Source organism: Stigmatopora argus, chromosome 5, assembly GCF_051989625.1.
Source record: "Stigmatopora argus isolate UIUO_Sarg chromosome 5, RoL_Sarg_1.0, whole genome shotgun sequence".
NCBI classification, from domain to species: Eukaryota; Metazoa; Chordata; class Actinopteri; order Syngnathiformes; family Syngnathidae; genus Stigmatopora; species Stigmatopora argus.
Window position 1 is genome coordinate 13,524,982 of NC_135391.1, and position 23,572 is coordinate 13,548,553.

The 23,572-nt window shown below is 41.1% G+C and overlaps 3 protein-coding genes and 2 long non-coding RNA genes across 7 annotated transcripts; 3 read left to right on the forward strand and 2 right to left on the reverse strand.

The window, feature by feature from the left end:
• The first annotated feature begins 69 nt into the window (after positions 1-69).
• Positions 70-6,079, forward strand: LOC144074595 (docking protein 2-like). Its single transcript, XM_077601099.1, has 7 exons — positions 70-198; positions 1,307-1,438; positions 1,654-1,824; positions 3,151-3,247; positions 4,939-5,108; positions 5,167-5,370; positions 5,435-6,079. Exons 1-7 carry the CDS (start codon positions 139-141, stop codon positions 5,744-5,746), a joined length of 1,146 nt encoding a protein of 381 aa, XP_077457225.1. The 5' UTR covers positions 70-138; the 3' UTR covers positions 5,747-6,079.
• Positions 6,080-8,576: 2,497 nt separating this feature from the next.
• On the forward strand, positions 8,577-10,676 carry LOC144074428 (uncharacterized). Of its 2 annotated transcripts, none has more exons than XR_013300294.1 (3): positions 8,577-8,986; positions 9,855-9,941; positions 10,043-10,676. It is a non-coding gene; the product is annotated as an uncharacterized LOC144074428 (long non-coding RNA). The 2 variants fall into 2 exon arrangements; XR_013300295.1 differs by lacking the exon at positions 8,577-8,986 and adding an exon at positions 9,262-9,590.
• Positions 10,677-10,722: 46 nt separating this feature from the next.
• On the reverse strand, positions 10,723-12,421 carry LOC144074662 (uncharacterized). Of its 2 annotated transcripts, none has more exons than XR_013300348.1 (5): positions 12,084-12,421; positions 11,815-11,892; positions 11,190-11,255; positions 10,960-11,109; positions 10,723-10,824 (listed from the first exon to the last, which is right to left on the reverse strand). It is a non-coding gene; the product is annotated as an uncharacterized LOC144074662 (long non-coding RNA). The 2 variants fall into 2 exon arrangements; XR_013300347.1 differs by having other exon boundaries at positions 10,723-10,841.
• Positions 12,422-13,854: 1,433 nt separating this feature from the next.
• On the forward strand, positions 13,855-19,474 carry xbp1 (X-box binding protein 1). Its single transcript, XM_077600740.1, is given in 6 exon segments — positions 13,855-14,178; positions 15,827-15,923; positions 16,060-16,176; positions 16,270-16,320; positions 16,323-16,430; positions 18,137-19,474. Coding segments are annotated over 6 exon segments (1,155 nt in total). The 5' UTR covers positions 13,855-13,975; the 3' UTR covers positions 18,716-19,474.
• Positions 19,475-19,523: 49 nt separating this feature from the next.
• Positions 19,524-22,811, reverse strand: coq5 (coenzyme Q5, methyltransferase). Its single transcript, XM_077600742.1, has 7 exons — positions 22,527-22,811; positions 21,566-21,715; positions 20,699-20,896; positions 20,431-20,537; positions 20,093-20,181; positions 19,907-20,018; positions 19,524-19,830 (listed from the first exon to the last, which is right to left on the reverse strand). The coding sequence occupies exons 1-7, from the start codon at positions 22,729-22,731 to the stop codon at positions 19,729-19,731; spliced, it is 963 nt and encodes a 320-aa protein (XP_077456868.1). The 5' UTR covers positions 22,732-22,811; the 3' UTR covers positions 19,524-19,728.
• Positions 22,812-23,572: the final 761 nt, after the last annotated feature.

Genomic DNA, 23,572 nt, shown 5'->3' on the forward strand with positions numbered 1-23,572 from the left:
TTTGCGTATATTCTGACGCGTAAGACAGGAAGTGGCCATGCTGACGTGTGTCGATTGTGTAGAAGAGAAGAAGAACAGCAAGGACATAAGAAAAGGAAGTCGAAGCAGGAAAAGACTCACGACCAAGACTGCAAAAAAATGGACGTGGATGTGAAGAAAGAAGGAAATGTTTACCTTCAGCAACACCGGTTTGGAAAGGTAATGCTCACAATTGATCCTAATAGGAGTGTTATTTCAGGTAAGGTGGCTCGGGGGGGATTCAGAGACTTTTTTTTTTTCCTCGGGTGGTCTCTCGGTAGATCATGCTGGAACCCAACCCAGCTGATTTTGGGGCAGAGGCGAGGGACACCCTGAATTGGTGGCCAGCCAATCGCAGGGCACAAGGAGACAAACAACCATTCACCCTCACACTCATGCCTAGGGGCAATTTAGAGTGTCCAATCAGCCTATCATGCATGTTTTTGGAATGTGGGAGGAAACCGGAGTACCCGGAGGAAACCCACGCAGGCCCGAGGAGAACATGCAAACTCCAAACAGGTGGACCGACCTGGATTTGAACCCAGGTCTCCCACTGTGAGACTGACGCGCTACCACGAAGATGAAATCATATTTTTAAGGCAAGTCACAATTACCAGATTGACTAAGTCATCCATTTTAGTATGAAAGTATTTTAGGCCACAATAATGCGAGAAAAAGTTGATGTATCATGAGAGTGAAGTCATAAATTATAATATTTTATAAGATAAAAATCTTACCATAGAGAGTAAATAAATTAAAGGAAAATAAAACTGTCATCATCACTTTTTTTATTATGACTATAACATCAGAATGAGTAAAATTCATAATATTATTTCTTTAAAAGGAAAAAGTCATAATATGTATTATGACTTTAAACTCACAAAATCAAGAAAAAGTCAAAATATGACTTTAAAAAAATTGTAATGTTATGAAATTATGTTGTAATGTTAAAGAAAGAAGTTGTAACATGAGAGAAAATCATTGTTATGGGTTTATGGTTGTAATATTATGAGATTAAAGTGTTAATATTACAAGAAGAAGAGTCAAAACATGAGAAAAAAGTTGAAATCTTTAATACGAGAAACAAGAATAAAGTCTTTGTACGTTGAACCGCCTCCTTTAAAATGAGCAATATTGAGAAAATCTCACATTTACATCAAATGATGATCATTATAGGGCTTCATTCTCTATTTAGACTTCATCATAACTCCCAATTTATTTGTTTGTTTGGCCACTCCAAAAACAATAATCATGAATAACATTTATTTTCAACTGTTTTGTAACGCAGAAGTGGAAGAGCATGTGGTGTGTGCTTTTCCGGGAGAGTTCTTCTTCCATCTCTCGCCTGGAATTGTGGGAAATTAAAGACGGGGGTGACTGCAGCAAAAAGAAGCAACGGGCTGGACACAAAAACATCAAGGTTCGTCCGTCCATCCATCTTTTGGAGATCTTAATTTAACCCTATCAGGGACATTGATCATCTATTCAAAAGTTGTCGTTATCTGTGTCGTGATAGTTATTAATAAATGGAAATTGATGTTGAAAACACTTATCGGCGGTTGTATAGAAATGTAATAAAAATCAATCATTCGTGCAGGAAAAGTTAATAAGCCGATCCTCCGTCCCTCCTTTCAGGTGATCCGTCTGTCAGACTTGGTCCGGGTCAGCACCGATGTCCGTGTGGAGGCGTGTCCCGCTGACTCCACCCCCTTTTTACTGGAGACGGTGGATAAAGTGGTGGTCCTGGCAGCCCACGCTGAACACGTGGCAGACTGGACCACCACGCTCTGCCAGCTGGCCTTTCCCGTATGTGCGCAAGTATTTCCTTCAAGGCTATTGGATTAGTCCAAGGGTGGGCAAAAGGGCCCCTGTGGGTGCAGGTTTTTGTCATTTTATTTATTTCATATTTACTACAACGGGGGCCTCCAAACAAAAGAATCTCCAAACTGAAGATGATGTCACACCCAGAATGATTTTTGCATTCTGCTAGCCTGCTAGCCACTAGTTACTATTCCTTTTTGTGCTGTTAAAACTGTCCCGCAATGAACAAGCTAACGCAGCAAAAAAAAGCTTGAAATGATCAGCAATTCTGGTTGTGATGTCACAAACAGAATTGTTGCATTGTTTTAGGTGGAATAACTATGAATTGTTTTTTTTTTTTTAAACAGCTATTTCTAAAATGCATTACTCTTTTTTGGTTTTCACTTATCTTTACAAGGCGGCGCAGCGGATGAGTGGTTAGCGCGTCGGCCTCACAGTGGGAGTTCTGGGTTCAAATCCAGGTTGCTCCAACAGTGTGGAGTTTGCATGTTCTCTGTTGGTTTTCTCCGGGTACTCCGGTTTCCTCCCACATTCCAAAGACATGCATGGTAGGCTGATTGGACACTATAAATTGCCCTTAGGTATGAGTGTGAGCGTGAATGGTTGTTGGTCTCCTTGTGCCCTGTGATTGGCTGGCCACCAATTCAGGGTGTCCCCCGCCTCTGGCCCAAAGTCAGCTGGGATAGTCTCCAGCATCCCCCGTGGCCCTAGTGAGGATAGAGCGGTTCAGAGATGAGATGAGAGATGAGACTTATCTTCACGAGGGTTTTGGGGGCGCTGGAGCCTATCCCAGCCGACTATGGGCAGTAGGCAGAGGACACCCTGAATTGGTTGCCAGCGAATCACGGGGCACGAAAATACGGACAACCATACACGCTCAAACTCATTCCTAAGGACATTTTTTAGTCTTCAACGTTCTTAACATGCATGCGTACTCGTAGAAAACCCACGGGCCGAAAATGTAAACTTCACGCTGGAAGGTCTGAAACCAATGGGGTTTGAACCCTCAATCTCAGAACTGTGATATGTATTAACAACTCGTACACCATGCCACCCGTAAAATATGTCAGTGCACGAGTGCCTTACTTTTTTGTTTGTTTTTAATGGGCCCTGATGAATTTGAGTGTGTTTTAAGAGAGAATAAAAATAAGAGTAACCTGAAACAAGCCAAAGAGCCACAGTATGTTAAAAATTATGATAACAAGCAAAGAGCAAAGAGATACATTTTGACCGGGAGACGCATGTGGCTCGAGAGCTGCATGTTTGCCACCCTTGAGCTAGCTGATGATGGTGTTATTTGTGTGTGAACAGGTGAGCTGGGAGGAACAACAAAAACAATGGCTAGAACAAGAAGGCATGAAAGACAACGCCTTGTACAGCAGCACCACTACCACCAAGACTACTGCAGGTAGTGTGTATGTTGTGTGTGTGTGTGTGTGTGTGTGTTTGTGTGTGTGTGCATGCGTGAAAGAGGAAACCACATGCAGAAACCACCGCTAAAAAAAGAACATGTTTTTCCGTTTCTTTTTCTTTCTTTAATCAGGATATTAATGCTCTCCTCGTTTAAACTAAGTTCGACGGTAGGCCTCTTCCTAGGAAATTGGTTCCTATAGTGGACAGTTATTCAAAAATTGACTCTTAAAGTGACTGTGTAGAAGTGGAAATGAATACATTGGTTAATTGGGCAAAAGTAAAGACTGTTCTTAACAAACTTGCCAGATTTGCATGAGTAAAAGATGAATTACCATATTTTCACACCTATGAAATGCACCGTGTGATCGGGCACAGTCTCATTTGCGGGTATATTTTCAGTTTTTTGTCAATACATTGGATGCCTCGTCCAATAAAGCGCTAGCATGACACTAGGCTAGCATATGTTATGCTATCTGCTAGCGTACCTATGTTATGCTAGCCGCTGGCGTATGTTATGCTAGCCGCTGGCGTATGTTATGCTATCCGCTAGCGTACCTATGTTATGCTATCTACTAGCATATGTTATGCTATCTGCTAGCGTATGTTATGCTATCCGCTAGCGCACAGGTATCAGAGTGCCGGCCCGGGGGCCAATTCTGGCCCGCCGCCTCATTTTGTGTGGCCTGAGAAAGTAAATCATACGTTTCTATTTTAGGATAAAATTCAAATGATGATAGATGTACATTACATTTCCTGATTTTCCCCTTTTTAAAATCAATCATTGTTTTCTTTTGTGTTTTTAGTTCAAAAAGCATTTTGTAAAATCTAAAAATAAATATACAAATATTTTCCGTTTTCCACTTTAAAAAAGTTTGTTTCCATTTGAAATAAAAAAACATGATTAAAAGACATTTTCCATTACTAAGGAAAAAAAAGCTCAAATAAACATTGCTTTAGATCTAAAAAAACGGACTATTTAGGGCTTTTGATCCAGTTCTTTTAATCCAATTTAAAAAAATAAAAAAATCTAGATATTAGATCTAAAATGGTCTGGCCTAAATGAAATGGAGTTGACGTTAATGCGGCTCTCGAACCAACCCGAGTTTGACGCCCTTGCGCTAGCGTATATTATGCTAGCTTTTAGTGTATGTTAGGCTTGGCACTAGCGTGTTTTTTTTAAGACAGCATGGGCAAAACTGAGTTTTATCATGAAGTATTTTTCATTTTGGTTTCATTTTGCTTTATGATTGGGCTGCCATCTGTTCCTATTCTTTACATTTTGCACAAATTCCTATGATTTCATGGCAATTCCGGGTCACATCCTGATTATTTGGGGTGAGCTGCCATTTATTTATCTGTCACTTCATGTTTATTTTGAGTTGGTTCCTGTTGCATTTGAGGCATTCTCATAAGAAACTGACTGTGGTTCTGATCAACTTGATTCTTTATTTTATTTTTAAATCATAGGATTTAAACGAGTGCCCCATGAAAGGTTAACGGACACACGCATGGTCTTTTATGGGAATGTAGCTCGCCAATATGAGCCTATCATTTAGCCCGTATACCCTTTTGAGGAAGTCCGGTCTCAAAATAGGAAGTCAGTGTCATTGCAACTCACATACACTGAACCGCACTTTTGTGTCTGTGTGTAAATGTGGTTGCATGTGTAAAATGGCACATGCGTAGGTGGCGACTTCCAGGTACGCGTGCGTCCCACTCGCTGGTCCGAACAATGCGGCCTGCACGGCAACGTGGTTTTGAGAGCTTCGGTAGATGCACTTCACCTGCTGGACGCCAGAGGCGTGACGCTGCTGAGCTGGCCTTACAAGTTCCTGCGACGCTACGGCCGCGACAAGGTGACACGGGGCGCTAACCACGTGACCGCTGTGAGTGCTCTAATACGCTATCTTTCAGACTTCCTTCGCGGTAGAGGCGGGTCGTCGTTGCGTCTCCGGCGAAGGCAACTTTGAGTTTGACACCAAAGAAGGTCACGCTTTATTCCGGGTGGTGGAAGCGGCCATCGGGCTCCAGCGGACCAGGCGGGACCCCTCCCGCAAGGTCAACCTTCCGCCCCTGCCGGCCATGCCGCACGGCCACCACGGGCCTTCCGCCGCTCAGGTCAGTATACATGTTCGCAGCGTGTCACGTGACACGCTTGGCTGCCTGTCGTCTGACCCGTCAGGTGGCGGCGGGATTCGGCGACTTGGCATTGGACGCCGCGTACTCCAAGTTGTCCTTACCAGCGCCGCCGACATACTCGGAGGCGACGGGCACCCCCAGACGCCTCGCCGGCGGGAAAGACGATCATATTTACGACGAGCCCCGAGTTAAAGGGACGGCGGCAGCTTCCGAGTACGATGCCCCAGAAGAGTTGATGGGCGAGGCTTGGCGGGTCATGGCCACCCCGGACGATCCTCGGAGCTCCCTCTACGCAGTCCCCAAGCGAGCAGAGGGAAGCGGGCCGATCTTACCGCAAGGCGGCGGCTCGCCGTGACCCCAACTACTAAAGGTCGACCGGTGTATCGGCGGGCCGATATATGGGTTTTTTTTTCGTTGATTGAGCGATTTATCTCCGATATCATAGAATAACTTTTAAGTTCACTGCGAGGAGAAAAAGGCAAATTTCTCTTATGACAGGTTTTTTTAAAATTCTCTTTCGTAACAAAGCTTGAGAAAATTACACACATTTTGCCTACCAAAATGGGGACAACATTTTGGTTCACAAGCTTGCATGACCATACATAGTAGAATCCTAATAAACCACTGTGAATGAATACCTGTATTCCTATAACACATTTGTACTCCCTATTAAAACCATGAATATGGAGGTGAGGGTCCCCAAACTTTTTCCTGTGAGGGCCACATAACTTTTCCCTTCTCTGATGGGGGGCCGGTGTCAGTTTGTAACAGAAAAAGTGTGACGATCGTAGGGGAGCTTAAAAAATGTATTGTTTTCCAGAAAGCCACACATAACCAAATAACCCTTTCCAGGTTCTTTAGAGAAAAAGTCAGGAAAAAAATAATAACACTTTTAATAAAATAAATAATAACTAAATAACCCTCTCTGAGTTCTTCACAGAAAAAAAACAGGAAATAAATAACACTATTTATGAAATAAATAATATCTAAATAACTCTCTCTGGGTTCTTCATAGAAAAAAAGCCATGGAACATTAACTTTCTGTTGTGCCATGCACACTCTTCTCCCTTTTCCCTGATGAAGTTTATGCACGACACCACAACCTTCATTACAGAATCCCACGTCAACACTTTGCAGCACAGTGCTTGCTGGTGAATTAGGCAGTGGACTCGTAGCGGGGCGGTGAGACCCCTTTTTTCCAACTCCCGGTTCATGCGTCCTATTAAACCGCGAGTTTCGCCCACCATGCTAGGAGCCCCGTCAGTCGTGATGCTAGCCAGCTTTGAGCAGTCCAGGTCCAACTTCTCCATGGTTTGGCACCTTTGTCAAAAATATCCTCTCCCGTTGTGGTCCCTTTGAGACTTTGGAGGGCTGCCAGATCCTCGCATATCTCAAAGTTTGCGCTAACTCCACGAATAAAAATGAGCAGTTGCGCTGTGTCTTGCACGTCCGTGCTTTCATCCAGTGCTAATGAAAAAAAGTGAAATTATTTCGTCTTCTGCTGCAGCTGGGCATATACATTACTCCCGATTTCTTCAACGCGTCTGGTGATTGTACTCGCCGACAGACTTACGGCATTAAATGCATCTTTCTTCTCGGGACACACTTCCTCCACGACAACATCCATACATTTCTTAAAAAACTCTTCGTCAGTGAAAGGTTTACCGTTGCTTGCTATCAGTTTAGCAACCCGAAAGCTGGCCCGAACGGATGCCTGGTTCAGCTGAGCTTGGCGTAGAAATGTAGTCTGCTGAGATAATAGTCCAACTTTTAGCTTTGAGAGTTTGTCTGCTCGTATTTGGCCTTGCACGCTATCGTACTTGTCTTTGTGACGGGATTCATAGTGCCGGCGAAGATTGTATTCTTTGAATACTCCCACTGTCTCTTGACAGATGAGACAAACAGCCTTTTCTTTGCATTGAACAAAAAAATAATCATTGCAGGTTAAATACCCTGCATTCTGAATAAATTTTTCTCTTAACTAACCTTTTCGCTATTATTCCGTTCTCAAACAGGTTCAGGTTGCACAGTTTTTATATGCTTGAATAGCATACCTGTCAACCTCTGCCGATAACTGCCCTTATAAATGATTATTGATTCCCCTTACAAACCCCCCAAAAACCTTACAAACACCGTACAACTCGTACAGTGTTTGTAAGGTTTTTTGGGGGTTTGTAAGGGGAATCAATAATCATTTATAAGGGCAGTTATCGGCAGAGGTTGACAGTTATGGAATAGCATCGCAATAGCGATGGTACCAGGGCTCCGCCCTCACCTGCGATCGTCCAGATGTCTCGCTAACACTCTGCTCACGCATGCAACGGTGGAAGTGCCCGCATGCATCAAAGGCAAACACTCTCCCCGCGCGTGTCACCAAAGAAGCAATGCGAAGGCCCGCTTCACTGGGATGATTTGTGGGCTCAGCAGGGGTGCAATTAACCAAACACAAGAGTAAAACGTCCCAGTCTTCAAGGCCAAATAGGAAAAAAATCCGATAGCGTCTCTGGTATTGTTCAGAGGGCCGGTCCAAATGTGCCCGCGGGCCGGATACGGCCTGCGGGCCGTAGTTTGGTGACCCCTGGTCTAGACCCTAGAGTCTAGGGTCTAGACACTATAGTCTAGGAGGCGCTAAAATGCCAGCTATTATTGAAGATGCTGTTGTTAAAAAAGCAATGTAGCTCAACTTCTGTCTAGACTCTAGACCAGGGGTGTCAAACATACGGCCCGCGGGCCGGAACCGGCCCCCAAGGAGGTTCGATCAGGCCCGCAGGATAATTTGAAAGTGGAAAAAAATGCATAAAAGACATAGAATTAATATTTTTAATTCGCTGCAATTCATGGATTATCCGCTAAGGGGCGCACTCTTTCCATCAGAGTAGAAGACAAGCCGCAACACTGAGACAGACTGAAAACAGCAGCAACTCCATACATTTTCAGTATGTATTGTATGTGTATGTATGTTTCATGTATGAAGTTTACAGATTTACAGGACAGGCGAACACTTTCTTCATTACACATTTAAAATCACTCTCCTTAGTTTGTAAGGTGCACGCAGGGATTACATTTAGATTTTATATGCGTATGTGTAAGTGGTTTAAAAATTCCTTTCTTTAAAAGTAGTGTATATAGTAAGGCTTTTTTTCTTTAAAAAAAAAGACATAGTGTATATAGTAAGGCTTTTTTCTTTAAAAAAAACGACATAGTATAGTAAGGCTTTTTTTCTTAAAATACGACATAGTATATAGTAAGGCTTTTTAATTTGTAAAAAATGACCATGTATAGTAAGGCTTTTTTCTTTAAAAAATGACCATGTATAGTAAGGCTTTTTATTTTTTTAAAATGACCATGCAAAGTAAGGCTTTCTATATTTTTAAAAAACGGACACACTCTTTTACAGCATCAAGACTACAAAAATGGCGACTATAGTACGTCATCTTCCAAACATGGTCATTGAGTCGGGAGGACAAATCACCTCCTATGGGCGTGGTTACGCCCATTGGTGACGCCGGTGCTTAAATTATGCACCTGCGCAGCATCGCGCCCTTTAGCGCAGCCATTTCCATGCCGTTGGTCGAACGACTAGCACCCAAACGAGGTAAGCCCTAGACTAGAGCAATTTACTGGCCTATGTGCATTTTTAACACCCTACCGGGAGATTTTTTTAGGAATCAATTGAGCCAAAACGCCAACAAATCTGTTAGTTTATTGCCAGGTCGAACACACCGTCGACATTTGAAGTATGGGCTCCTTGGAATGTCACTAGCAAGCTTAGCATTAGCCTCACGACATTTGACTTCAAAAGTATTTTGTCCGTATTCTCTCCATTATTGAGTCGTGGGGGAAGACTTTTCATTTTATCAAACAAAGCAGAGATATCAACGGTCAGTTTGCCAGGTGAAGGTGTGTTGAATGTAATGATCGTTTTCACTGCGATTGCTAAACGCCCTTTTCCAATTTGTAATTCTGTTTTAAAACAAAAAGCATTTATATAGTAAATCGGTTTATTGCCAGGTCGAACACACCGTCGACATTTGAAGTATGGGCTCCTTGGAATGTCACTAGCAAGCTTAGCATTAGCCTCACGACATTTGACTTCAAAAGTATTTTGTCCGTATTCTCTCCATTATTGAGTCGTGGGGGAAGACTTTTCATTTTATCAAACAAAGCCGAGATATCAACGGTCAGTTTGCCAGGTGAAGGTGTGTTGAATGTAATGATAGTTTTCACTGCGATTACTAAACGCCCTTTTCCAATTTGTAATTGTTTTAAAACAAAAATCATTTATACAAAAATTGTCAAGCCGACTTCCTCCTAGCTTTTAACATCAGTCTGTATATTGAATCGCTTTGTCTGGAAAAGGGAAATTAGCACCGAGCACTCACTAACTTATTTTCATTCTTTATCGTGATCATTTACTTGAAGATTTCTCTTTCCTGTAATAATTGTTTGCACTTCCCAAATAGCTTGGTTCAATCAAGATGCAGCTATTCCCATGTATCCAGAACCATGCACACCCTTGAGGGGAGAGGAGACTGGGCCAAGGTATCAAGGTAATACTAATTACCCCCAAATAAACCCACCTAAACCTATCTGTTGAATCTCCAGTCTATGTATATGATAACTTTTGCTCTATTTTTTTTGCATGTACCAGGTCCATGGTGATGTCCAGACCCTGGAGGACCAGGTGATCTTCCCAGGTTGCCCACTTGAAGATGATGCATCGTCTCTGAACTCTGCTCTGAGGTTAATACCGTATTTTCACGCCTATTTGGCGCATCGTTTCTTACGCCGCAGTGTCAGTAACGAGTGCTATTTCTGTATTTTAGACACACAAAGCACGCACTATTTCGTCAGACGCATATATATTATATATTTCATATGGATTAAGATCGAAATGCGATAGCGCTGGCTACCGGAAGCAGCTTATTTCCGGGTTATATTGTAATGTATCCAAGTCAAAACATTCCAATCTCACATTATTTTATTGACTAAAGTTGCAATTTACTAACCCCCCTCTTATTTTATAGGTGATGTCCCGATCCCTAAGGTGAGGAGGATTTCTTTTTTTTTTTTTCTATCAGAAATTTCAATAAAAGAGATTTGAGTGTCATTTGTCTTTGTTAAAACACTTGGAGAAAAAAGACCCAAGACCCTCAATGGTCTTTTTTTTTTGGTGTTTATTCTAAGTGTTGCTTTTGTCTACAAGTGGAGAACACCAGCTATGCCAATCAATGTGATCCTAAGTGTGCAAATGTATTTCTTTGAATAAAAATTATAAAATATCATGTTGCTTGCATTCCTTTGCTAGTTCTATGAAGAAGACTAAATGAGTATATTTCAAAGGTTTTATTTTCCCACAAAATGAGGTAATTGAGAAGTTCACATAGGTCTTCCAGCATTTAAAGATGAGGTGGTGTTTCCATTGATGAATCTCTTCTTGGGATGGAATTCTGGGGAGAAAAAAGAGGGTCAAAGCACAATATACTAAGTCCAACATTAAAAAAAATTGACTGTGGGCCAGTTAGGTCAAAAGATTTGACCAAAAAACAACACTAAGTTTGGTTTTACCAACATCAGAAGGACCCATCTCTCTTTTCAGATGTGGTGGGAGATATGGAAAATATACTGGATAGGGGCCCTCAAGATGTTGGTGTCAAAGGCTGTGCCATGCTCCAAAGTCACTTTTCTTTAGCGTTGATTTGGTAAACTTGGGTGGACCTTGAAGAGAAGCAAAATAGAGTATTTTTAGTACACATGACATGAAAATAATAAATCAAAACCTGAAAAATAGGTCTTACGTCATACACAACTTCTTTGGTCTTGTAGATTTGGACAGCTTCCACCGTCTCCGTGGCTTTGAACTTCTGCAAAACACCACAGCATGATTATGTCATTGCTTATTTAACCATTCTGATGCACAAATGACTCCCATTCAATCAAAAAAATAAAATACGTCTCACAAAGCTCTTAGACGGAGGAAAAATGGTTGTTTAAACGAGTCAAAAATGACCCCTGCGCTACGGTTGAATGAATGTCTTGCTTAGGTTTTGTCAAAACCACAATTAAAAATCAAAAGGTCCAAGCCCTGGAGTCTTCCTTTAGGAAAGGGAAGGGCAAAGGTATATACGTATTCTAGAAGTGTACTGTTTATTGCTTACACCTCCACTTGATGGCACTAGTGTGGGTGTGAGTTATCCACACAGGATCTTGCTATTAAAAATCAACGCCAACCCAGTTAGTGTCTTCATTCAAAATTGGAGTGTATCATGATGCTAAACAAGCTAATTTAGGAAAGCCGTGAACACTGGTCGCTGATATCTAAACATTACTGTGACAACAAAATTTCCCGAATACGGGATGAATAAAGTTATCCAATCCAATTACACGGGTAGAGGAATTAGAAACTATTAAAATAAGACTCACTTTGCCGACAAACTGCTCCTTTTTGGCCGTTATGGCCACATTCTTGATGTTTCCCAGCAGTCTGTCCTCGTTGAGGGACTGAAACACACAATGGAAGGGTTTCTTTTTAAACATTAAAAGCAATAGGTGACGCAATGTAGCCAACTTGCTAGCAAACATTTGTGTTTGCATCCACGTCGGGGCTACATCACGCCAATGAAGCACGCTCCCGTCAAAAAGCACTCTCAAAATGAGAACAGGGGCTAAGAAATCCCCAAAAGACAAAGTACCGAACGCGCTGCATTGTCCTGGAAGAAGTTTGTCGGGTCTTTCTTCGGGAAATAGTCAATTCTGAGCAGCTCAACAGTCCAACGCGCCCAGCCTCCGGCTCATCCGCCATTTTGAAAAATGGCGGCGTGGCGGCGGGTCTTTTGAACTCTGACCACAGCCACGCCTCGGCCACGCCCATTACACATAGACACAAAAAAAGAGATCGTTTTCATCATAGAGTGCATTAGTCAGGGGGCTGGGGCTGCAAATACTTTTAGGTTGGGCATTAATACTTCAAAACAAATACATTGTTTTCATAATAACGTACTGTAAATACTTTTTGGTTGGGCTTTAATACTTTAAGATACAATATTTCACATTATGAACATTGCGATGACATGCACTTCAGTGTTTGTTTTTGACTTCTAAGGTTACATACTTGGATATGCTTTTTCAATTGGGATTCATTTGGCTAAAGCAGCGGTGTCAAACATACGGCCCGCGGGCCGGAACCGGCCCCCAAGGAGGTTCGATCAGGCCCGCAGGATAATTTGAAAGTGGAAAAAATGCATAAAAGACATGGAATTAATATTTTTAATTCGCTGCAATTCATGGATTATCCGCTAAGGGCGCACTCTTTTCATCAGAGTAGAAGACAAGCCGCATCACTGAGACAGACTGAAAACAGCAGCAACTCCATAAATTTTCAGTATGTATTGTATGTGTATGTATGTTTCATGTATGAAGTTTACAGATTTACAGGACAGGCGAACACTTTCTTCATTACACATTTAAAATCACTCTCCTCAGTTTGTAAGGTGCACGCAGGGATTACATTTAGATTTTATATGCGTATGTGTAAGTGGTTTAAAAATTCCTTTCTTTAAAAGTCTCATTTAATCTTAAAGTGCATGACTATATTTTTCAGTACCAATTAAAGTTTTGTGCCTTTGTACAATCAGTGGGATCAGTTGCAATGCATATTTGTGAATGATAAAAGTCAATTGCACATTTGTCTAAGGAAATATGAGGTGTTTCATGAAATGTTTTGAAAAAGGATAGTTCATTCAATTTCAATATTTTCCTAATGTTCTTGTGCTTCTTTACACCAAAACAAAGGAAAGACATGATATTTGGGTTATTTATAGCAGAGCATGGTATAATTTTAATGGTCCGGCCCACTTGACATCTCCCTAGGCCGTATGTGGCCCACGATGCCAAATGAGTTTGACACCCCTGCTCTAGACAGAAGTTGAGCTACATTGCTTTTTTTACAGCAGCATCTTCAATGCTCTAATAATAGCTGGCATTTTAGCGCCTTCTAGCGTCTCAAGATGTAAACTGCATGTCCATTCTGATTCATTGCTACATTTAAAAAAGTAAAAAAAGAAAGGTACTGTAAGTAAAAAATATATAAAATAGAATATCATTATTTTTTTAAAAATCAAATAATTGTAAATGACGTGACAATAAAATGCATTATTTTTCGTTTTTGTGTGATACCGATATTTACTGAGTATGATGAAATCGGGACGGCACGAAGTATATTATCATTGATTGAGAAGAACTTTTCTTTAAAGTGGAAATTGATATTAATAGTGACCGTGATCCTTTGGGTTCGTTGTGCATTGTTTGTTGGATAGTGTAACTTTCATTTAGTGTATTGTGCGAAAAAAAAGGAAAATACGTACACTCACTTTTAATGCAAACCAAGTCAGGGGCTTGTCCAATCACAAACTGCGGACGCCACCCGCTTCCAGCCAATCAGGCATCACCACGACCGTAGAAAACTCCTCGACGATACGTAGTTCGTTTTGTCCTAAGAAGAGCGTCGCCGTGGCTTGGTGGGCAAAAAATTGATAATATTCTTCGCGTTTGGGGGCCGTCTTCGGAGACCCGAATTTCGACAAACATGGTGGTAATAGCGTCGGCGAGCAGTGGCGCCCACAAGCTCATTCTAATCGCCGGGAAGCAGAGCAACGACGGCGACGGCTGCTCGACATCGAGCTTCGGCCACTCTGTCTCGGACACCGAGTCGAACAGCTCGGCGGGGCCGACAGTGCGTAAAAGGCAGCGGCTCACACACTTGAGCCCCGAGGAGAAAGCATTAAGAAGGTTAATTTTGGTCTAATCTTAATTGTGTGTGTGAAAACCAAAGCGTTTCTATGAAGATTTGTGACAAGCGGAGGCATACGGCATCGTTCGGCTCAAAATGGCGATGACGTTTAACCCTACGTGTAAAAAAGTAGTCCCCGTTGTTATTGTCGTTAAATGTGTCGTACTTACGCTCTATTATTCCTTCTGTTTTATTTTAAATGAATGGTCTTTAAAAAAAAATCTAAACTCGCTCTGGGGGTCTTTTTTCATGTTTTGTATGTACTTTTGTATAGTAGTACAGTACGTTGTCGTTTTTCCAAAGTTGATTTCCACGTCATTTTAAGAGGAATGTGATTGAATCGAGTTATTGGAGACCAATGAGGAACTATGGATCGATTGGATTTTAGAAACCTGTTTATCCGGTCGGAGTAGGCCCGACTGGGAGGACTTTAGCATTGACGTGTCTACGTGGCAAAGATAACTTGCGAAAACAGCACTTGCAACCTCATACGTCAGCTGTTTGGGATTCCGACCTCGCCTGCCCTCTTGTGGCCAGTTTAAGAAATACATACACTCACTGAAAGTTGCTTGCGTCCAGGCCAGGGGTCTCCACCTTTTTTGACAGAAAGCCATAAACAATCCATTTTTTAAAAAGTCACTCGGTAAAAATACAAGTAAAAATACATTTAATGGAATTGAATGCTTTTATTTTCATTATACAAGTAAAATGGGATTTAAAGCTTCTACATAGTGCACAAATAACAGCAAACTGACAAAAATAATCAGTAAAAACAATAACTAATAAATAAGTAATGAATAATAAATTAGTTAACATAATACATTGTCACAACATTAAGTAGGGAAGTGCACACATAAAAGCAAGAAAATGGACAGATAAATAATAAGTAACAAGTTGCCAATATTGAACAAGTGCTCACATGAATAAGTAGGTACAAAGAGATTAAAGTGTTTACCAATAAATCTTGATTAGGTCCTAGGTGCAGAACTTGAGTTGGAAGCTGGGATTCGTAGATGGTGTACACGGGAGACTTTTTTTCCCTTCCATTTTCAAAGTAAAAAAAGTCTCAATTCTTTTGACATATGCCATAGGCACCCATCAAAAGAGCCACATATGGCTCCTGAGCCATAGGTTCCCTACTCCTGCCTGGTCTAGGCCAAAGTCTTACATTTTGAAACTGACCGCTAAATTCAGAGTGTGGTTAGTTTAGGTCACTTGTTGATCAATTCAATATTTGGGACTAATAATGAACAATGACAATTTTTTTCTTCTGTTTTGATTGTTTTCCTTTTTGGTTGTTTACATTTTGTATACTTGTTTAAAATGTTGTTTTGATGTCATACTTTGCCACGTTGGCTATTAGAATTGTGCCTAAAATATGTCCTGTATCTAAAGTTCATATAATGCGGCCTTAACGATTTAGTATCCTAATTTGCTCACGAAAAATGAGGTTAATAGGTCAAATGTGTCACATTTTGTAGTGTAACTCCATTTCTATTTGGGATTTTTGAATACAATTAAAAGGAGCCTCTCTTGTTCTGCGAGCAAAAGTGCAAAATTGTCCAAAATCCTTTTTTAAATCCAAGTGCCTGATTACACACACCACAAAATGAATGTCTAACTTCTGCTATCCCTTCCACTTTGCAGGAAACTTAAGAACAGAGTTGCAGCCCAGACCGCCAGAGACAGAAAAAAAGCCAAAATGGGTGAACTAGAACAGCAGGTCCTGGAGTTGGAACTTGAGGTAATTCTTGTCGTGTTGACTGGAATGGCAACATATATTTTGCAAGCACTGTAGTCACTCTTGACAGTTGAACAGCCTACGTTGACGAAAACCAACTTAAGAAGAAGGCGGACAAACGTTTTTCTTTTTGTTACAGAACCAAAAACTTCAGATTGAGAATCGTCTCCTCCGGGGCAAAAACAACAACCTGCTTACAGAAAATGATGAACTGAAGCATAGACTTGGACAGTGTACTCTCGACACAAAGGGGAAGGTATGAATGAATCAAGTGTTGGAGTCGGGGGGCCCAAAGCCTTGGCAGACTGTCGTTCTGAACACCAATTTCAAACGTTTCCCGTCGACTCAGGTGATAGCGTCCAGTGGGAAAGACACAGGCTTGGGAATCGGGTCTTCTGAGTCAGCAGCACTCAGGCTACGTGTGCCTCTGCAGCAGGTGCAGACCCAGCAGTTCCAAAACCTGAAGACTTCTCAATGGATACAGCTCTTCCTGACAGTGCAGACAATGAGGTTGGTGTGCTAAGTCAGTATCGGAAAGAAAATATACCGTATTTTCTCGCATATACGCTGCAAAAAAACCCAAAAAGACTGAATCGAGGGAAGAGCTTATATGCGCACAAATTAAACTCGACGTGCACAAAACTGTAAGATGACAAAGACGAAACGCCATAATGCAAGATAATGCGGTCATTTATTTCAGAATAGAGAAAAGAAAAACAGACAAAACGCTAAACTAAATTTATTTTGATGTCTATGAATGAAATTCAAGACAAAAAATAAACCGTAGCTTGCATAAAAGGTGAAAAATCTCATTTGTGCCTGCCATTGCTCACTCAGGGCGCCGCCATCTTACCTAGCGATGACAAACTAGACTGCTACGGAGACCCTTCCTGGTTGTACTCCTCACGTGACTTCCTTTTTGAATTTGTCTATGTGCAGGCAACACCCTTAAGGAATGTGCAATCCAGCAGATCTTTTCAATTCATACAGTATCTCAGAAATACCACGTGCGATGATTCTTAAGATTTTCCCTGCAAAGTAACACATGTATTCTCCTTATTAAAATTATGAATATGGAGGGGAAAAATGTGAATCGACGGTGTCTTATACGAGAGAAATTGTAAAATTCAACGATTTAAAGACAATTTTAAGGGTATGGCTTATACGCGGGGGGGGGGGGCAGCTAATATGTGAGAAAATATGGTAAACCCCGATGGTGTCACAACATATAGCTGCTCGCAAAAAGCACCACATAACACATCATTTGAATAATGGATAATGAACCAAGAATACTATAAAAATGGTAGGCTACATTACTATTAAATATTAAACAAACTTAAAAGCATTTTAGCATCAAGAAGAGTGACCATGTCCATTTTGAAAACTGCAATCGATGTGTAAATGGGGCCAGTCAAAAAAATATTGTAATTGTAATTTTTTACTGTAATTTTACATGTGTAAAATGAATTTGGTCCTCAAACATTTATTTACATTTCTCTGATTCAGAAAAGAGGGCAAATGCTAAATGTAGCATGTTTTAACCTATTTTTTTTATTTAAAAAAAGTAAATATTGCATATTTATTAATCTGTTTCTTTACAGTGAAAAATAAAAGGGGAGAGAGTAAACATTTTAGATATAAAAAAGAGATTAAAAGAACTGGATCAAAAGCCTTAAAAATTCAGTTTGTTATATCTAAAACAATGTTTATTTGAGCATTGGAAAACATATTTTAATCATTTTAAGAAAATATATTTTTAAATTGTTCAATAAGTGTGAAAACAGAAAATATTTTTATAAATTTATTTTTAGATTAAAAAACAAACAAACAGAAAAATATACAATTTTGCATTTAAAAAGTTGCAATTAATTTACAAAGGGGAAATGGGAAATATCCCTGATACATCAATAATCTTCATTTGAATTATCATAAAACAATGTTGGCACTAATTTACTTTCTCGGCCCACATACAATGCTGCGGTGGGCCACATTTGGCCCCCGGGCTGCCACTTTGATAGCTGTGGTCTAGCATAATGATGGAAACTTTCAGATTGTAGAAGTGTCTAAAATCTGATTTATTGACTTCCAATTCAATCTGATTGTTGTCAAGCTACGCTTTACTGATAACGAAAAATTGAGTGAAATTCAGCTAGACTCTTTGTCTGCACTGATGTGAGTTTACCTGACTAATGAGTTCTCGCCCCCTTCGTCACCAGTCTGATCTACTCCTGGGCATGCTGGACATCCTTGACCCGGAGCTTTTATTCACATCCTGTGAGCAGCTCCAAGTTGATGGGGGAAACCAAGTACTTGCCGCCTCACCTGGACCTCTGGGGACGCCATCAATCAAGCTGGAGGCCCTTAATGGACTGATCCACTTGGATCACATTTACACCAAACCGGCAGAGGTTGCCGAGGCCAATGGCGAGGAAAATGATGATGATGACGACGATGAAGATGATGACGACGACTACAACCACAACGGCATGACCGTTTCCTTCCCAGCCGGCGAAGTGGTCGTTGAGGAGGATGCTTCCGTCAAGGATGAGCCAGAGGAATTGGTCATCTCCAGACAGATGGATGAATTCCTTTGCATGGCCACTATCGCCATCTCCTCCTCGACGTCCAGCTCGCCATCGCTGAGCGGCAAGGAGGCTTGCCTGGCGGATAACTACAGCGACTCCGGATACGAGGGCTCCCCGTCCCCTTTCAGCGACATACCATCGCCACTGTGCTCAGTGAACCCGTGGGACAACATGACCAGTGAACTCTTCCCGCAACTAATTAGCTTCTAGCGCAGCATCTTAGAAGTATATTCGCAAAGAAATTGTTACACCATCCCCCCAAAAAGAAATGGCGTTGAAATTAAGATCTGATATCTAAGCCATGTTAAAAGGGGCTAAGCAAATGAAGTCAACATTACAATTTTTGATTGGGCAAAACATTTTCAGATTCCAATCGGACTCCGCTTTAAATCCAATTTTTATTTTTTTGGTGCTGATTGTTCACTTTTGTTAAGACTGGGACGTGTTTTTAGCTTAGCTGGCTAACATCATGTTTCTGGAATTTAGGAACAAACAGCACCTTGAAATTTTTACATATAAAACTATGGAACTGTATTTACCTAAACTCAGCTTTTAGATGGCATTTGCTTTTCAGTTAAGTCACATGATACTTTTAGCTGTATAAGAAATTGAGGGAAACAAGGTGATTGAATATATCTTCCACCCTTGACTATATTTTACACTTGAGTGCGTAGTCAAATTTCATGTGCTGGCATCTAACAAAAAGGCACATTTGCTCCTGTTCACTTTACAGCAGGTCTGTACTGCTTGCCATGCCACAATGGCACTTGGGAGTTGGAGCTTGGGTCAAAGTTGCTATCCAGTATTGAAATGGGGAAAGGATTATCATGGGGGGGTCTGTTAATATTAAATATAAAATATTTATTTGTATTTTGGGTCGCTGTATGTTTGTCCGCATGAATGCTAGCTTTTAAATGTTGGCCGCTGTCTTTGTAGTCGTCATTACTGCATTAAAAAAATTGCATTGCATTTTGTGTCTTTGATGATTGGGTCATTCCATGTCAATTCACACACCCTCGCTCATTGCATTTGGATTTTATTGGATTAAAAAAATTGTCAGGACAATTCATTCATCCATTTAAAGGCAATGCAAAGTGAAAGCCCAGAAACTGAGTTTGAGGGCAAAACAAAATTCTGAAGACTAAGAGTCAGTGTTCAGGCCAAATTAGTACAATGACTTCACACTTTGTTTTTGAGAGATTATATTTTCTTACTTTGTCACATCACAGTTTAAAACCTGAGTGAAGGGCAACCACACCGCCTGTTAGATTGTGGTAACGCACGCAGGACAACCCCGCATCTTCCAACATGTCCTTAAACTCCTCCTGTAAACAAATGCAGAAGGGGGAAAATGAAGAAAAGCTCAAATCATACAAACACAAAATGGACATCGTCACTCACCTGAGCGGGAAACTTGCGGATGCTTTCTACCAAGTACTGGTACGACTTCCAATCGCCGGCAATCACCTCGCCCAGGACCGGGATCACCTGAAAGCTGTATGCGTCGTAAAGGCTGCCCAAAAAAAATAAAAAATAAGACAACCAACACACCGAAACATACTGTTTTTTTAGTTGTTGTTGATTTACCTGGCCAAGAATGGATTGGTTACTTTACTGAACTCCAAACACATAAACCTGCCACCTGGCTTCAGGACTCGATATGCTTCCTGCAGGGCCTAAAAAAAAAAGACCAAATAGTCATAAAATATATTAAACGTTCAAATTTGGCACATCGGTTGTTAAACATGGTTCGAAATAAAACCGTACTGCACGTGAGAAAAATAAACCATCAAGACCCACAATGATATTTTGTCTAATAAAAAAACTTGTCGAATTGGTCACCCAGAATCGGGGAACGTTGCAATTTTGTGAATTTGGTGGCGGCTTTTTAGCTAACAGAGGAACTACAAATTAGAAAAGCTTACCAGATCAATGTGTGTGACGTTCCGAATTCCAAAGGCGATGGTGTAAACGTCAAACTGCTCATCGTCGAACGGTAGCTCCTCGGCGTCGCCCACCACCCACGACAGATCTCACACACACCCGTGCGCACACACACGCAGACACACACCCCCACACAGACACAAGAAACATTAGTTGAGAAGCAAATTTGGGCTAATACAAAAGCGCAAATAAAGCCATCATCAAAGTGTTTTAAAAGGAAATAATCCTTTTTGGCTCCACCATACTTACTAGCATCGACGCTCATGTGGCGAGCTTTCTCCTTGCCCACTTTCAACATCTCTCTGTTTATGTCGCAGACCACCGCTCTGGATTTCGGCTCTTCGGCTTTGTCGTCGTCAGAAATGTTGGGCATGGAGCCCGCCGGGCGCCGGTCCCTTCGCTCCTTTTGAGAAGTGACGTATTCCAGGAATCGGAAGGCAATATCGCCTACAATGGAAGATTAGCTTAGCGTATTTTCTCGCATATAAGCCGCATGCACGGAAAAAGCCGCACCCTCAAAATTGCCTTAAATTCGTTGAATTTTACAATTTCTCTCGTATAAGACGCCCCCTGATTCAAAACACGTTCCCCCACAGAACTGGCGCTCACTGGACGGTTTCTCTTTTGAACCATTGGCCGTACACCCTAGAAATTGTTGCGAGAATTCCAGTGGATCGTCACTTTCTAAAAATACTTTGAGCAGCCCATCTTCCATATTTAAAGTCCCTTAAATCACCTTTATTCCTCTTTCTGAAGCTCGCTTTGAACAGCCATCTTGACCACGCCCACATGGCTATATCCATTGAGTTAGTGCCATGTCATTGGCTGATTATAAATTTTCATTAGAGGTTAGGCAAGTGTACATTTTTCAATTTCCCACCCATTAAAGAACACTGATTGGCTCCAAACCAGTTAAGGGTGTACCCTGCTTCCCACCTATAGGCAGCAGTGATAAGCTCTAGCACCCCCCGCTACCCTCGTAAGGACAAGTAATATGGGCAACCCGGGAAATAAATCTTATTTCCAGCCCTACTTAGAATGCTAGCTCCGCTGCCTCAATTAAGAGATGAAAAAAAAAACCCTTTTGAAGTCATGAATCATATAAAAATTGCACACCTGTTCCACCAGCCACATCTAAGAGACACGCCCCTGGCTGGGGGTGCATGGCGTGCAGCAGGATGTCCTTCCACAGACGATGGACGCCCAGGCTCATGGCGTCGTTCATCACGTCATACTTCTGAGCCACGTTCTCAAACACTTTGTAAACTAAAAACAGAGGAACAAGGGTCTTCAAAGCTGCGACAAGTGAAAATCAAGGGTTTTTAATGAGGTTTTTGAGAACACTTAACACAGAATTTAATGACAAAAATGTGGAAATGACCTAAAGTAATGTTGTACCTTATGTAGTACGATTTCTACTTGTAGTGGTACTTGATTTCGTGATCTTCCACGTTTTTTTTTTTTTTTTTTTTTCCGTACTTTCGGGTGAATTGGAGGCACTTTATTCAAGACTTTAGACTTGAATAAATAAAATGACTTTAGAGTCAATTTAATTAACAATCTAAGATCTTAGGTATTCATGGGTTTTAATTCAATACTGGTCATCACAAAACATGAACATTCCCGGTTTGAAATTCTAGAAAATTAAGTTATTTGTGCACTTCTCTACTTATTTTTTGACTACTTATTTATTACTTAATGAATATTTATTGTTATTATTTGTTGTTATTTGTGCACTTCGTGGTGAAGCTTAAAATCTCATTAAACTTGTATATAGTCAATAAAAGCATTACATTAAATTCGACTTTCCTTATATTCTGCTATTTTGTTAATAGAAAATAGCTTTTAAAATGCCAGATGCATGGTTAACTCATATTAAAGAGCACAGCTGTTGTTAATGACATGATCAATTTGCCGTTTACACGCACGAAGCCTCAAACAATTTCATAAATCAATCGCAAACCGTGTCTATAATATGGGGAAATTAAATATTAGAGACATCAGTTCTTTGCAAAGATGCAATTAAAATAAACTTTCCACGAGAAAATGCTATTAGTAAGCTTGTGTCTCTGCTTACCCTTCTTAGCTTTCTCGGCTTCCGGGACAGTCTCGAAGCCGAAATGAGTATTTTTCTCTGCGGTTCCATCACTCAGACTTCGGCAGGACTTCGGTCGCGTCCGGCACTGGGACAACAGGCGTCCATTGGCCGCCACGGAGAAAGGGACAGCCGCGGACAATTGACAAAATACACTACGCACCATGCATGCCGCAAGGGCAGACATGATGAGAAAACTATGACTTCCTGTTCCTCTTCTTCTCCTCCTCCTCCTCCTATTTCTTCTTCGTCTTCTCTAATTCGGATAGGGTGCCAACTAACGTCCAGCCGCATTACCTCCACCTACTGTTCAACTGTACTGGAATGTAGGCCAGCATACGCGGAAAAAAAAGTACATTTGCCTTTGACTATCACTCCACGAATACCCTAATTGCTATCGCAAACTCAAGTGCCCTTAATTAAATTAACAAAATAATAACACAACTCACAATGCTTGATAATATATAGCTAAACTAAAACTGTGTTCCCGTTGACCTAGTGGTTAGTGCGTTGGCCTCAGTTCTGAGGTCGAGGGTTTGATCCTGAGTTGATCCTCTGTGTGGAGTTTGCATGTTCTCCCCGGGCTTGTGTGGATTTTCTCTGGGTACTCTGGTTTTCTCCCACATCCCAAACACATGCATGGTAGGCTGACTACGTAAATTGCTCTGATGCGCGAGTGTGAGCGTGAATGGTTGTCCGTCTACTTGTGCCCTGTGATTGGCAGCACCCCTCTTGACCTAATCTTTAGTGAATTTTGGACCCTCACCTCACCCTATTCCGTACTACACTAAATTACATACAATGCAAACTGCACTACACCAAAATAAAAGCAGGACCGGAAGTTACAAAAATGTTTAAACTTTTCCCACACAGAAAAAGAGTAACAAACAATCAAACACACTTTAAATAAAACCAAGCAGCCAATTGAGTTTTTTTTCCTTAATTTTAATACAAAAAATCCCATTCATGTACAAAATAAAGAATAAAATTATAAATTATAAATCTCACTATATCTGATATGTACATGG